Source organism: Vicugna pacos, chromosome 6 (assembly GCF_048564905.1).
Source record: "Vicugna pacos chromosome 6, VicPac4, whole genome shotgun sequence".
In the NCBI taxonomy this organism is placed as follows: Eukaryota; Metazoa; Chordata; class Mammalia; order Artiodactyla; family Camelidae; genus Vicugna; species Vicugna pacos.
The window spans coordinates 69,575,335-69,591,622 of record NC_132992.1 but is presented as its reverse complement, the minus strand read 5'-3'; the positions used below and the strand labels follow the sequence as shown (position 1 = coordinate 69,591,622).

Below are 16,288 nucleotides of genomic sequence, written 5' to 3'. Positions count from 1 at the left end.
ATCCTTGACCTTTGCCTTTTTAGAACCGGACCTTTATAACCACCTTCCCCCCAGCCTCTGCCCAGGACCAGTTTTCGGGGAACTAAGTGAAAAACGATGTGCCCCTGTTCTCCAGGGGCTGCGGTCCTTTGCCTGATGGCTTCTGGTTAATGACCACTGTCCCCTGGGAGCAGGCCCAGGGACACCAGGGCTGGCATAGGGACGAGGTCCCCACCTGAGATTGCTCTGGTGAGCAGAGCAGTCGCACCCAAGGCCAGCTGCCAGCGCCACCTCCCTGTCCCCACCCTTGCAGAGCCGTTGACAGTCCAAGGCTCCAGGCTGCTTTATCTCCCGCTAACACCCGGCTCCTCTCCCTCCTCCTATCTGGGGGTTTCCTTGTGACTTTAATGAAAAACCCTTGTGTCACATTGCAAAGTTGCCAGTTATTGCTGCTGGGAATAAAATCTGGTCTCTGCTGGGCGGAGACTCGTGAAAGCTTCAGGCTGGGGAGTGAGGAGTGGATGGCTGGAATGAATAATCTCTTCAATGTGAGCAGCCTCTCAAGCGTAATTAGATGCTGCCAGGTGGGGCCCCTCCCTGACCGCAGGGAAACAAACAAACAATAGGTGCTGCCCGGCTCCCCTTCCGCACCGGGCTAGCTGCTGCCCCCACTCGGCGCACCTGCAAGGTTGGCCTCCCTCCAGCTGACTGGCTCTGGATCTCTCTCCACACCCCAAAGAGAAGACGAAGCTGGGGTCCCCTTTGATGTGAGCTCTCAGGTCACTGTGAATGGTAGACTGTGGCTTCCCCAAATCCTGAGACCTGGTCAGTCTACTGCAGAGTATTCAAAATGCAGGTTCCCCAAAAAAGACTCATGGCCATATAAAAACTGGTTACCAAAGGGGAAAGGGCAGGAGGGATAAATTAGAAGTTGGGGATTAACAGACACATACTACTATATATAAAATAGATAAACAACAAGGACCTACTGTAGAGCACAGGGAACTATATTCAATTTCTTATAATAACATATAATGAATCTGAAAAGAAAAAAAATACATGTATGTATATATATAACTCGATCACTTTGCTGTACACCTGAAACTAACATTGTAAATCAACTACACAGCAATCACTATTTTTTTTTAAAATGTGGGTTCTCCGGATCTACTGGGAACCTGAATCCAACTCCCCAGCACTAGGCTTGGGACTCTCCTTCATTAACCCACTCCCCGACTTGGATAATCAAAACCACGGACCCAGGCGACCAGACCCAAGGAAAGATGCTGTCACACGCACGATCTCCTATGATCGCAAACTCCAAGTGCTCTTCCAAGGCTAGCCCTGACCCTCACTAACACCAGGCCGGCCACTCCGGTCCCTTTTTTACAGAGAAAGAAGCTCATAGTTCCTCACATGCTCTGACACAAATGGAGTCAAAATCATCCCAGCTATTTCCCCCACATGCTCCCTTCTGGAAAAAAGGCGACCACAGTGAGATCTAAAAAGCAGTTTTATAGCTGGTACTCCGAAAGTCCCCTATTATGAGAGCTCGGGGAGGTGGCTCCCCAGCCGACAGGCTTCACTGAAACTGCGACTTCAGAACACCGTGGTCTAAATGTGAGGTGAGCTCCAGCCGCGGCAACCTTCTCAAGTATGTGCATTAGGGAAATCAGTAATCCTCAACAGGGTCAATTCTGGCCCTCCTGGGAACGTTTGGCAATGTCTGGAGACATTTCTGGTTGTCATTACTGTGAGCTGGGGTTTTGGCATCTAGTGGGTAGGGTTCAGGGATGCTGCCGAACATCTTCTCATGTACGGGATGGCCTCCTACAACAATGAAGTATTCTACCCCGAACGTCAATCGCGACACTGCCGCCAAGTCCTGGAATAGATACCAGATGCCACCAAAGAGATGAGAGACCCAATCCAGGGGTGTCTCTGGCCACCCGAAGGCAAAGCGTGAGTTCAGGTTTTGCATTTGGAAACGGGGTTTTATTTGCCTCAATTTGTTGTTATCTATCTAGAAACAAGATGTGGATCAATCCAGGGGCCAGCAGAGAAAGGCTTACAGGTTGAACACCCAGCCAGCCCTCTGTGTGAGGTGGGCTTAAAGGACCTACTTTACTGTGACAGCCAATAAACACTAAGGCCCAGCTTAAGCCCTTGATCCTTCAGATACTGGTCATCGCTTTAGCGGGAGCATATGGATGAACAAACCTTCTGTCTGGGGCCGCTTGCTCAGACTTACTCCATACAGATCCCCCCACCCCCGGTAGTCTCCCCTCTTTACTGAGAGTCCCAAAACAGACCAGTTAGTTGACAAAACTGAGTCTCCCATGAGTTAACAGAGGGGAACCAGCTACTGGCGCAGACTGTAGCACAAAGCTCCTGCAGCCAGCAGGCTGGAGGTGCCAAATATTTCTTTACAGTTGATTTGATGCAGTTTGGAGGTTGATGGTGTGTGGAGGTGGAACGCCTCCTGATGGTCCAGTCCCCTCCTGTTTGTGGAGCCAGCACCTCAAAGGGCACACATAATTTCTTTCCCCCTATAAAGTGAATCTAGGCGTTTTATAGCTGAGAAGGGAGCAATTCCGTTTGAATTAATCAAGAGGCTGAAGGTAAAAGTGCATTATGTAGCTTTTAAGGATGTTCTTCCTTGATTGGCAAGGTCCTGCAGCCACTCCCCAGAAAGCTTGCAACAGAACATTTCTTGGCATCAGTCAAGGGAGGTCTTGGTTGTACTCACACAGAGCCTGTGGTTTTTTCACCCATCAGCTTAAGAAATGACTATGGTCTGCCTCTTGGTACATGCTGGTCAGCCATAACCCTGTAACATTTCTCCTTTGTTAAATCAGAAGAAAGCAGTAATATTAAAGGAAACATACCTTTCAGCCACTTTGGACATTTTTAAACAATGTCTGTCAATCTGTGCATTCAAAAATGTTATCTGGGGAAAGGCAGAACAGAAGTGTGAAGACCAAATGGGAATATTTTCCCCCCTTCACCCCAGGAACCCATATCCTGTATTTCCACCAAGATCCAACACTTCCTTTGGACAGACTTCTCCAGTCCTCCAACTTTACAGTTTGCTTTTTTGGAAATTCCTATCACACTTGAGAAACACACTCTACAATTTAGCCCATGTCACATGTTCTCCTGTACTGTATTATAACTCGTCTTGATTCCCAAAAGCGATGGCAAACTTGAAGGTTGTTTACACTCTATAAAGCTTAGCAACAGCATGGAGGTAACACACACCCCATAAATATCTGGTTTGACTACTCTCCAGTGATCTTCTACGCAGCTTTCACACCTACACCGCACCCATGTACTTGGTGTCCTTGACTAGAATCACTGAGTAGCTATTTTACATACATCTGTTTCCTTTTCCCTACCCAACAATAAACCTGTCAACGCAGGCCCCTCACAATTTACTCCTTTGGGTGCCCCCCAGAAGCCAGTAAAGAATAATGCAATGAGTAGACTCTGAAGTCACTTCATTACTAGTGAACCCCCGGAAGGGAGTGATATAATTAGCTAGCGTATGCTGACCTGGGTTGACCAGTTAACTTCTCATTATGAGTTAAGATAACATGGAACCAAGCAACGCTGAAATGGCATTGCGAGTAAGGCTTGCTTTATTTGCCAACTTTCCTTTTGAACCGGAGCAATAAAGTTGGTGGTCCTGAGCTGGCTTCCTCTGAAAGCGTATTACAATTTTAAGGGCCCCCCTCCTCCAGCCCCCACAGTGTCTTGTGGGAAACCTGACCACGCCAGTCAGCCCACGGCACTGGGCTAACTCACTTACGTCCTTTTCTAATAACTGCTGGAGGAACCAGGTGGAGAATTTTTCCTCTCCAGCCTCCGTGAATTATTCACACACAGCACTCAAAGGTTCAAGTCACCCATAGCTGAGTTCCACTGTGCTTTCTAAGAACTCAAAGCTCAGTCAGCCTTCAGAGGTGAACACTCAAAAGGTTTTCAAACTGGCCATGTCTCCTCCTGAGAGCACAGTAGCCAATTCACTCACCTGTTTCCGGACGTCCTCTTTTGTAGTTTTCCTGATCGGCTGACTGGGGATGTGCACTGGGCTTTGCGACTGGGATTCTTCAGTCACACCGTACACTGACTAGAGAAGAAACAAGAATGTTTATTCATGCACCTTGAGAGTTGAAGGGGCCCAAAGGGTCAGCTAGTTCAAGCACTCATCTGATGCTGCTAATTCCCTCTATGACATCCTGACGATGAATTTCTGCTTGAATGTCTCCAATAACGGGAACCCTGCCTCCTGAGGCAGCTGGTCCCATCTCTGGGTTACCACTGTTAGAAAATCCTTCCTTTTATTGAGCTGAAATGGTCTTCTTGTCTATCTGTTTCTTCAAGGACAGTGCATAGACCACCTGCAAAGAATTATCTTGGATACTTGGTAAAGATGTGCATTGCTGAGCTCCACCCCAGACCTCTTGAATCAGAATCTTTGTGGGTGTGGTTTGGGGACCTTCATTTTCATCCAATGCCCCAGGTGATTCTGAGACATGAGAAAGTGTAAGAGCAACTGCTGAAGATTATGCACAAAAGATCCGCTCCAGATTTTCTGTTGGTCTGCAGGTGATGTGCCCGTCTGGTACAAACTCGAGATGGCAGCGATTCTCATTTTTTTCCTTTTAAGCTAATCCATTTTGTGGACTCACTTTTTCCACATCCCCACAGCTATGGCTACTTTTTAATCTGTTCCTTTTGTTAGAGTCAGATGAATGACAATCTTTGTTCTGGGAAAGAAATAAAAGCCTGATGGGTAACAATTTATTGCTGAAATCTATAAAATCAAGAAAAGCTCGGATATGGTGGATGTGGGCTCCATGAAATTCTGGAACATTAGAATCAGGGGATCTTTAAAAATTAAATGAGGACATTTTAATACTAACATCATAGCGTTGAATACAGGGGGCATCAATATCTCAAGGAAGAACACAATGTGTAAGTAAATTCAAGAAGCTGATACATATGTCATGTCACAAATTTAGATGAGCGAGAGCCATTGCCCCAGTATAGTGAAGCACGAATGACCACTGGTCACTTACAGTTGGGCGAGATGGTGGCTTGACTTTGGGAGACCTGGCTGTACTAAAAGACTTTCATTTGTTTCCAAGTCCCCAGCTGGCCTTCGCCTTGGGGATTTCCCGACTTTTTGTTCCTTTCGTTTCCTTTCCTTTCTACTGCCTCCCCAGAACCAACTGCTACTAATCCTTCAGACCTCCGCACCCTTGAGTCTGCTATGGAAGCCCTTGGGAAGAAGCCCTCAGTCTGGCGCCCCCTCCTGGTGTCCCTGAACCATCCTGTACTTCCCACTGTTGGTTTGCTTCATGCCCACCAGGCTGTGGGCTTCGTAGCACTTGTCACTGTATTTCCATAGCCAAAACAGTGCCAAGCACATGCCAGCCACTCCATAAATATTTGTAGAATGAGTGAATGAAATGGCTTCAAAGGATGAAATGGGGAAGAATTACAACTAGCAAATTACTATCTGAACAGTACCAGAAATGGAAGGGTAATTCCCATCAAGAATTTTAAATTCAGCTAAACTAGCGAACCTTTTTAACTTTTTGCGGGTTCTTCAAACGTCGACATTTTCTGATATCCATTTCTGTTGTGTTCACACAGCCTGGCTGAGAAAAAAATCATCATATAAATTACTAAGTGAAAATCAAACATTCCAACTGGGCTCAAGTGACACCATCAGAAACAATCTTTATCTTTCCTGTTACAGATAAATACATGATTATCTCCATTTTGCCATTTGCAACATTTTTTTTTACAAAGATGTCTCATCTTCAATATGCGTTCCTCTGCAGTTCTCATATGAAATAAAACAGCTCACCTCATAGTATCTAAGGATGATATGTAGAGGGTAGTGTACAGTTTATGAGTGAATTTATTATTCAAAGTGGGGAGATGGCTTGTCACGGCCTTTGTTATTCCACACACTGAACCATCTAAAAACACTGCAGTATCAGGATGGGGAAGTATCTCTCTCTCTTTTTTTGGTTTTAGTTTTAATCAGCCTTGAGGAAGCCTGACATAGTTTATTCATTCTAGTTCCATTTCATGAGGAAAATACAAGATTTGTTTTAATAATGGGAAATTAGAAAACCTCCTTACTCATGGATTTCGTATTTGTGATTTTGCCTACTTGCTAAAATGTATTTATAACCTCCAAGCAATGCCTGTGGTGCCTTCCTGGTCATTTGTACAGAGCAGCAGAAATTTTGAGTTGCCCAGTGTGCATGTTTCCAGTGAGGTCGAACCAAGTGAGGCTCCACCTTCCTGTTCATCTCACGCTGTCAACAAGTGGCCTGTTCACGGTTTATTGAGCACCACGTTTTACACATTTTTGTGTATTTGTTGGTGATTTTGCTGTTTAAAATACCTGCCACCTCAGCCCTCCAACCTAGTGCTGTCAAGTATTCCTAAGTATCAAAAGGCTATGATGTGTATTATGGAGAAAATAGGTATATTGGAAAATCTCCAAGCAAGTGTGAGCTCTAGAGCTATTGGCTGTGAGTTCAATGTCAGTGATCAACAGTATATATTAGATAAGGTGTCTCTAGACCAAAACACACTGTGAATAAGATTATATATCGATCAGCTGATGAAAATGTGACCAGACGCTTGCAGGGACCTAACCCTGTATTTCTCCCAGGATAAAGGTAGGCATCTGCTAATTCGGTGTTCTCAGTGACTTTATAGAATATAACTACTGTGAGTAATGACAACTGGTTGCATTAGAAAGAGAATATTCTAAGATTTAGAGTTGAATGCAGTAGACATGGAAATTGCCTCATTCAGGACTGTAAACTTTGGGAGCCCAAAGTTCCCCAGGTGGAATTCCCACAACTCCACCATTTCCAATTCCATATATTCATGGATAGATACTTTTAAAAAGGTGTAACTGACATACATTCCAGAAAATCTCCTGAGATTCTATGAATGAATGGCAAAACTATTGCACAAAGCTTAGTCAGCAATTGTCTTAACAATGAGATGCCTGGTGGCCAAACGCAGTCTTTTCTTTTAAGGGAAGGAAGAGAGAAAATTTCTAAAAACTTAGAGAACCAAGCAGAGCTTTCTCACCACTGGCCTGTGCACATCCCAAAAGGCCCGTTCTTGACTATCCAAAATTTTCCTTTCTGTCTTGTCCTTTTTCCGATCAATCCTGAAAGAGCAAAAAAGCAGGAGATCAGAAGCCTTTGTCTTCTGTTTTCCTTCCTGATCCATGTGCCACTCTGTGCTCTCGTGTTTTGGGACCTTAGTGTGCCCACGGCTCTTAAACTCTCTGCAGAGTTGTATCATACGGGTGTATTTCCCTCAAGGAAACCTCAAGAAGCCCACACACAGTAAGAGAGCTTGCTTTAGGTTAGATTACAAGTTACCAAATACGTGTAATGAACAGGGTGAGCTTTAGGAGGGTTCAAGAATGCAACTGTCTGTCTGAATTATTAAGAGTTGGATTAAAAGAACTGAATGATCTGTTGACATGCCCCCTCCATCAAAACGGATACTGCATATTCAAATTATAGGAAGGAATGCAACCATAAGATTGCACTGTTTCAACCTCAAATTTGAAAGTTTGCTTTAGATTCAGAGTCAGTTGGAATGTCTTCAGAATGCTGCAGTTACGTGTTTTAGAAGTCACTTAAACCATCTGGCTTTCTAAAAGCAGAGTAATAGCCCTAGCTTGTGAGAAGATCCAGAAGGCAGAGATCACTGGCCTCAGCTCGGGGGATGGGGGGCTGGAGGGTGGGAGGACGCAGGTGCAAGACAAGGGCAGATTCCTTAGGTTCTGATCAGGAGCACAGATAAGAGCCTTCTGCCACCAAAAGCCCGTATTACTTCATACTCTCTAAGTAAAAAGTAACTCAGGTGAACTACCATGTAACCTCTGGTTCTTGGCTTTCGTGGGAGTACTTTATTTTACTGGACTGAAATAAACCCACAATAACCCTGTGATTTTTGTGATAATTACTGTGTACTTAAATGGCCCACATTATAATGTAATCACAGAGTTAATCAAAAAAGTGAATCGAGGTATACCATATATGTACAAAGTGACACCTTCCCCTCTGTTGATAACACGCGAGGCTGTGTGATCCTGAAAGTGTAATCAGTCCTCCTCTTGGCTTCCTGGTGGCTTCTGAGTGCACAGGCTCAGTTCTGCCTCCTTCTCACCCATGCACCCACCCTCCTGCTTTCTCCTTCCCCCGGGGCCAGGGCTCTTCCAGCCGCAGCTCAGCATCCAGTGCCTGGTGTCCACCTCCCCTGGGAGCCGCTGGGAGCATGGGGTAGGGGTGGGTGGGCAGGTGTGGGGATTCGTGGGTGTAGGGCAGAGACTGCAGAGGGAGGGGGAGCCTGATGGCACTGTGCAGCCCACCGGACCCAGTGACTGCAAGTCGTTCCCAGCTGTGACCGTACCTGTGACTAATGTCACCCACACAGCCTGAGACTCAGCTCTGGGCGATGGGCTGCAATGGTGCCCAGGAGTGCACAGGGATCCTCTGAAGACCCACGGGGGCTGCTCAGGTACAAGTGGTGCTCAGAGAAAAAGTTCTCGCCTCATCCCAGCTCAGCAGCCTTTCCCCACCCCCTCCTCTGCCCCTGTAACGCTTGCAGCTAAATCAGAGGCCATTGCTGGAAAGGACAAGAGGGAACCCCACCTGAGCAAGTCCATCTCCTGGAATCAAAAGGATCTGGTTGACAACCATGTTTGTGAACTGAGGGACATTCGCTGCCCACTCCTCATGTTTCCTTAGAAAGGAAAGAATTTCTACTGTACTCCCTGGGAGGGAAAAATAGGGGAAAAACACCAACTTTTCTCCTCCTTCATCTCTTGTTCTCCAGGGGAGGAAGACTGACTTATTGGCATCTTTGAAAGAAGAAAATGAGAAAGTTCAAGTCGGTCCTTCTGGGCCCTGCCTGGGCCAGCTTGTTCTCCGGATTCCTGTTCTCTGTGTGCAGTAAACTTACAGGGGTCAACTCTGCCCTGGGGTGGGAGGAGGTCCTGCAGATACTCAGCTCTGCCCAGGGTGGGCGAGCTTGATTCCAGTGTAAAGGTCTGTGGTCACAGATTAAAAATCATGTCTTGTAACTAGTTTTAGCAGTGATAACTTGACATTTTGGACTGCAAATGTCCGACCTCTGTGCCTTACCTTGGATTGGTTCTGAACTCCCTGCTGGGGAGGTATGGGGGAGGGGCTACTTGTTGGCCTCCCTAAAACTCCACTGTGTTTTCCTATGAAGACGAAATTTCCAGACCAGCAGGTAAAGTGGGTCTGATGTTTTTCAGCCTCTGAGCACAGGAGGAGATTTGGAAATCTCCTTGGGAATTAGGTATACCTTCTTGGAACCAGAGTTCTACGTTTGGGAGGAACCCCATTGCCTGCTGGAACACACACTTTTGAAATTTTAGAGTGCCATAGGTGACAGAGATGCAACTTGCCCATCCTAACCTTGACTTCTGCTCAGTTACTATCATGAGAGAGACAGTGACTAACCACAGTCGGCCGGCCCTAGAAGAAAACCCCACTGTCACCCCACCTCCAAATTCCAGAGAGTCAGAGAGTCTTTTTCTCTTTGCAAGGGTCTCTATTAATTTCACCTACTTTACTTGTGCTTCTGCTTGCATGAAGATGAATTCCCACTTCCTTGCAAAGGCCCTCTGGAGTCTTGCTAAGTTTTCCTAATGAGAAATAAAAATCAACAAGAAGGCATTAATCATCGTAAGTTTGCACATCGACACTTGTGCTTATTACAAGGTAGCCATCTATTTTGGTTACTCCCAACCCAACAGCAGGTTCCCCCTTTAAATGCATTGGACATGAACCCAATTTGACTTTGCACCAGACCCTGCTGTACAAAGCAGAACTATTAATATTCATTTACACACCCATTAAATCTGAAGTCTCTGGGGTTCCTCTGGTTCCTCTCCTCTTGTGTGTTTTACAAGAACACAACTCACACAGCACTTGTCATAAAGGCCACTGAAGACAGGAAGGATGGTTTGCGGTTGCTCAGGCAGGATTTGGGGAAGGGACAAGGGGTCTTTGCAACTGACTGGACATCTCTGGGAGCAAAACCAACAACGGATTTCTCAAGACTCATCTTCCAGTGAGCCAGGGACTGGGAAGGTGACAGGAAAGGAGAACTCAGAGGACCTGGCATTAACTTTGAAAGCCTGGATTCAAAAGGGGAAAAGAAGGGAGTGATGAGGTTTGTGATGTTCACGAAAGGAAAACCCCGAACAAAAAGAAAGAAAAGGCATCCAGGGTTGTCTTTAGAGGAAGAGGGGAGAAGCCTTTTCTCAAAGCCTGGAGAGTTACCTAGTGGCACAGTAGGGACGATGAGGAGGGGCGTCTGACACATCCCCTAATGATCTGCCTAATTCTGATGGAATGCAAAGCGAGAGCCCACATCATGCTGTGTATTTTCACAGCCCTCATGCCAACATTAACTGATTACCCTCATTAGTGGATTATTAATATAAAAGGAGCTTTGGTTGAAGACCAGCACGTGTAAACTTGGTTATTACCAAGGCTTGGTGTACAAGTACCTCAGAAAACTGTCCCTTTGATTCTTCTACTGTTCACAGGAAGCAAAGATGGTAAAGCCTGAATGTCAGGCAACTGGGGAGCAGTTATATAAATTATGACACAGGCATACCATGGAATACTAGGCAGCCATTAAAAATGATAATGCAGATAATTATTACTGATACAGAAAGAGTATGACTGGGGAAAGAAGCAGCTTGCACAGTAATGTTTATGGTGTGATTCAAGTTTTTTTGGTTAGGAAAGAAATGTATGTACAGAAAAAAGCGTAAGGGAGAAGGACTGAAGGTTATTTTCTCTTCTTTCTTTGCTGTTTGAATTTTTGTTTTTACAAAGGGACTATGTGATCAGAAAAAAATAATAAAATGATGGAATTTTGAAAATAAAGTGCTTTTTTTAAAAAAGTTTTAACCACTTTTAGGCAGAACTTCAACCCAAAAGAACGTCTTAATGCCATACTCCGTACAAATACTAAAGTAGAATGTTGTATGGCAAGAGAAGAGACAATGGAATAAAATTCATCAGGATTTGGAGCTGTCTTGTTTCCATCTAGGAGCTTTTCTAAAACAGGGGGGACACGGGGAAGGGAGACACAGGACGGAGTGGCATGTGCTGCTGCGGTCTGGCTTATTCCTGTAGGTTGTGTTCGGGAAGGGATGTAGTCATGCTGTAAAGCACTTTGCACTGGGTGCACGGAGAGTCAGACAGCAGTCTTCTGGAAGAGCGGTGACTGCTGGCGCACGAGGGTGGATGGTGCAGGGGCTGGGTGCCTGGGATGCTCAGAGCATAGAACTGCCATGCTCAGGTTGTTTGGGAAGATCATAACATTCAAAAATATTTGTTTCATGGCTCCCACAAACAAGTAAACTCTAGCCAGTTCCCGAGGCTCTGGGTAAACTCTGCATCCTTCACTACTGCTTCCGCCCATTCACAGGTCCTGTGATGCCCATAGAATCAATGTGGGTGGAGGGCCATCCACTGGCCCTGCTCTCAGATGGCATGCACGTTCCCCTTGGGCTGAAGAGAGGGGAGCAGTGGCTCAGTGGGTTGGTGGGCTTGGGCACAGGTACCCAAGAGGGACAAGGTCTGGTGGAGCAGGGCCTCATGCTTGTTTTGGCAGAGTGGGAGGTGGGTGGATCTGAGGTGCTGTCAATGCTGGATCATCGAGGAGGATTCCTCACTGCCCCTAATGCTGCCCCTCCTCCAAGCTGCCCACCCTTCAGTCATTCCATGCTCAGCAGCACCTCCTCTGGAGGGAATGTGAAAAGCTGGTCAAAATCCCAGATTCTCTGTGACCCATACGAAGTTTGGTTTTGGAAACCAAAGATTCTGCAACTCAGAATTTTAAGACATTTTCTGTGAATCTTCAAGTTCTCTGTGCTTTGGTTGTTAAATGGGAATGGATCTGAGGGTGGTGGGACCTCCGGTTTCTATAAGAAATCACACCTTATGAAAGAAGGTGGAGGGGGAGGAAAGCTGGGAAAGTGTATCTTCATCTGACAGGCATCTGACCTTCTGGATTGGATTTGGTCCTTAGATGCTGCATCTACTGCCAGGCACAGGTGGATTAGGTATGAAGATGCAATTAAAAATTATCATATACTAAATTAAAAAATTATCATATAGTAAATTTGCTTTTTCTGGTGTATACATGTATATTTTCATGTAAGCATCACAGCAACTGGGATCCAGAATGGTTCCATCACCCCCAAAAACTCCCTGTGTTCTCTTTATAGCTGCTTCCTGGCAGCCACTGATCTACTTTCCCTCATGATGTCTTTGTAGTTAGAAGAGCATCACATAAGTGGAATCACACAGTTGCAATCTTTTGAGACCAGCTTCCTTCACTCAACATAATGTCTTTGATACTCCTCTGATCAACAGCTTGTTCCTTTTCATTGCAGACTAGTATTCCATTATATGGCTATAGCATAGTTTATTCAACCATTCACCTGTTAAAGTGCATTTGGGTTATTTCCAGCTTTGGATTACCACACGTAAAGCTGCTACAGACATTAGTGTACAGGTTTTTGTGTAATTGTATGCTCTAGTTTCTCTAGGGTATGTATCTAGGAGTGGAATGACTTGGTTATATGATAAGTGTATGTTTAACTTTATGAGAAACTGCCAAACCATTTTCCAGAGTGGCTGCACCATTTTGCATTCTCACCAGCAATACAGGAGAGTTCTAGTTGCTCACCACATCCACACCAGCACTTGGCATCATCAGTACTTCTCATTTTAGCCATTCTATTAGGTGTGTAATGGTATCCCATCATGGATTTAATCTTGTATTTCTCTAATGGCTAATGGTATTGAACACCTTTTCATATGTTTCTTTGTCATCCTCACGTCCTCTTTGGTGAAGTGCTTGTTCTAGTCCTTTGCCAGTTTTTAAGCTGAATTGTTTTCTTATGGCTGAGTATTAAGAGTCCTTTATATAAAGATGTGATTTTACTGTTATGGTAAGAGGAGCTGAGAACAAAAGAAGGGAAAATAGAAGAGACTTCCTTTCTACTGCCTGAAGGGGTTGGGGAGGGGAAAAGGGGGAAAAAAAAACCAAGTTGAAACAGAGCTGCAGACAGTCTTATACTCTCCTCCCACACCTTTCTGGAAAATAATCATACTTACTGCTTCATAATCTGCCAGTTCCAGCCTTGCTTTATTCTGCATTGTCCTCTTACAGAGGTAGATGGCTGAAGGAAGAAGAGAAATTACAACATATGGACAACCAGCAGTGTGCTGGAATCATAAATTCACCCATCCATTTGTTCACCCACTCATCCATCCAGCCATCCAGCTGGACGGCCAGCTCTCACTGTGTGCCCAGCACTGTGCTGTGAAGAATGTTTCTACGTGGAAGCCACACCTGACCTCTAGGAATCTTTCTGCAAGTCAGGGTCAGATGAGGACTCCATCTTCCAATCCTGACAACCCCCTTCATCCTCCTCACTCTGCTTCACTCTAAACGTTCTCCATCAGGGTGATCCTTCACAAATATGACCGTGTTACCTTCCTGCCTAAATTCCCTGCACTGACTCCTTGGTGACCTTAGAAGAAAGGTTGGGTTTCTTAGGGCAGCATGTTTGTTGCTTTAAGAGCCGGTCTCTGCTCATCTTGTTAACCTCTTCCCTCTAGCACTCAAGCAGGCGAGACTACCAAATCCCTTTCAGCCCCACCCCTCTGTGTCTGTGCCCACTGTTTGGGAGGCCTACCCCTCTTCTGTCTTCTTTCCCTCTGTCTACTGGAAACCTCCTACTAATCTTTGAAGACCTAGCTTGATGTTCCCGGTAGCATCTATTCATCCTCCACCATGGGACCTAATTCCATTGCACTGTAATTGTGGGTTTACCAGCTGTCCCTGCTCTGCCCTGAAGGCTCCTGTAGGGTGGAGATTGTGTTCTGCTCAGCATGAACCCCTGCACCCTGCACCAGGGGTGGGGCGAGTGGACAGTGAAAAGGGAGGACAGTTTAGGTGGAGGTTCTTGGCCCTCAGTTGCTGGAACATTCTTCCTGAGACATGCCCTTCATCACTTCCTCTCCCTGCCTCTGCTTCTCCAGTGCCCAGTAGAATGACCCAGGGAAGACAGCAGGTGAATGGTATGCACGAACGACCAGGAGAGAAGGTCAGAGAGGACCGGGGGCCGATCTGCTGTTTGACAACTTAATTATACCAGGAATTCTGGTCAGCTCGTTGCTGGATTAACCAACCTTCTCCACGTGGTCTGAGAAATTTCCTGATGCAGCCTACGATACGCTGGAAACTTCAGGTAGCATGCCCTCACTTCTGCTCACACCAGTTGAATTTGTGAATGAGATTCAGTTGTGTTTGTTCTCAAATCTGCTCATGTCAGGCACACCTGATATTTTAATAATGTATGTTCACTAAATATTACATGCACTGATGAAATTAATGTGAAAAGAGAGAGTGTTGATGTTTCCCTAAGGACCTGGTTGAATGGTCTGGGATAACTTTGATAAAGGAGAGTCAGCTAAGACAATTGCTGATGAATTTGGTACCAGAGAGAGAACTGAAAAAATGGGAAGAAATAATAAAAATCTGAGAGGGGTCAAAATACAGTTGCATCAAAAGTATTTTTAAAAATTTTGATGAATGTTCAAGATGTCATAACTGGTTGGTTTATTTTGAATGTGGATTATTTACAAAAGAAACTCAAAGTATGGGGACCTATAATCAGAGAGAATCTTTCATCCTACCTCAAAGGCTGTTGAATAAATGTTTATTGGTCTATTCTACATTAATTTGAAGTGGCTAAGGTATAGCTGTATCACTTTTTCATGATTCTTTACTTATCAACTTTTCCAGTGAATCATACAGCTCCAGCTCTCCACTGTGTCAGACACAGGGCTGTCTGCTCTATTACAAGGTGCCTCCTTTGGTCTCTTGGGCCACCAATTAGGCAGCCTGTGGAACTGCGGGCCACCTGCAGCAGGAAGCCTGGCATGTCCCCAGCTCCAGCAGACCTGGTCTCGATGACCCAGGAGCAGTGTAGGTCAGTGGGGGTGGCAGCTGCCTCGACAAGGCTGCCTCAGACAGCATTTTGTATTGGCCAAATGTGAAACTCAGGAAAGTCTAACCCAGATCTGGTCTTTATTTAAGCAGAATCATCCTGAGAAATTTCCAGCCCATTTGGGTCAAAATGGGCCAGCTGGGTGGAGAAGTGAAGCACCATGCGTGGAAGGCAAAGCCGGTACCTTTCCTGATGACCACGGGTTACATGGTCACGGGCTGGCAGCCCCTTTCCCTTGCGGCTAATTTCACACAATGGCCAGTCTGTTCACCACAACAGGGGAGGCAGCGAGGCTGCTGAGTGGACCTTGTTCTCGGCATAGACCTTCCCTGGGGCTCGGTGCCTCGGCAGCGCTCACCCTGACACCTAGCCAATCACGTGACCACTGGCAATGACAGCCAGTCCTCTTACAGGGCATCTGGGGGACTGCTTTAAGCTCAGATGTTGGTTTTCTTGGACATGTAATTTCTCATTGAAAAAAATCTTTGTCTTCTGGCCCTTATACTGGTGTCTCTCTTGGATGACCCATCACCATCTCAGGCTCGCTGCATCCCACCGTGACAAAAACAGAACACAATTAACAGGTTTATAAAGTCAGTAGATTCAAGTACTCCACATGCAAGCCAACCTTTAAAAAAATATTGAATTTGTCCTATTTCATTTGTCCTTCAAAGATGACTCCCTTTCCAAACTTTCTGTCTTTACTAGTGACGTCATGATTTACCTCCTCAGTCTCCTAAAATAGGGAACAGAGAAACCACTTATTTCTCTGCTTTCCTCATACCTTCTAATTACTTTTTAGAACAATGGGATTTAGCACTGGAGGTAACCTCGGTCACCACCAAGGACAGACCCCTCACTGCCAGATGGAAAAATTAAAGGCTCAGAGAGGTGCGGTGATTTACCCACGGGCTAGTTAGTGGTGGCGGGGTTTCTGCTTTTTCATCGATCCAAGCCATACCCATCCTGACTTCGTAGCTTCAGTGTCACATCCTTTCCGGCAAGAGGGTGACTATAGAACTAATAAGATCGAACATCAAGTAGTAATACCAACCCCCAATCATGGTTTTCATTTGACTCCTTACTCCGTGGCCGAAGCTTACAGGCATTTCTAATTAACAAAACAATGTAATCCTAACAAAGCAACACTGGGAGACAAGCACCATTATTCTC

General features: G+C 45.5%; 1 protein-coding gene across 9 annotated transcripts in view; it reads right to left on the bottom strand.

Annotated features, from left to right (window-relative positions):
- The window catches only part of RGS6 (regulator of G protein signaling 6), a 498,121-nt gene that overhangs the window by 69,861 nt on the left and 411,972 nt on the right, over positions 1-16,288 (bottom strand). For all 9 annotated transcript variants that reach the window (XM_072963354.1, XM_072963356.1, XM_072963355.1 and 6 more), the window contains 6 exons: positions 13,215-13,279; positions 9,639-9,715; positions 7,114-7,195; positions 5,574-5,648; positions 4,013-4,111; positions 2,868-2,929 (listed from right to left, as the gene is read on the bottom strand). In XM_072963354.1, the coding sequence (XP_072819455.1) occupies positions 2,868-2,929; positions 4,013-4,111; positions 5,574-5,648; positions 7,114-7,195; positions 9,639-9,715; positions 13,215-13,279 (460 nt within the window). The remainder of the gene's footprint in view (positions 1-2,867; positions 2,930-4,012; positions 4,112-5,573; positions 5,649-7,113; positions 7,196-9,638; positions 9,716-13,214; positions 13,280-16,288) is intronic.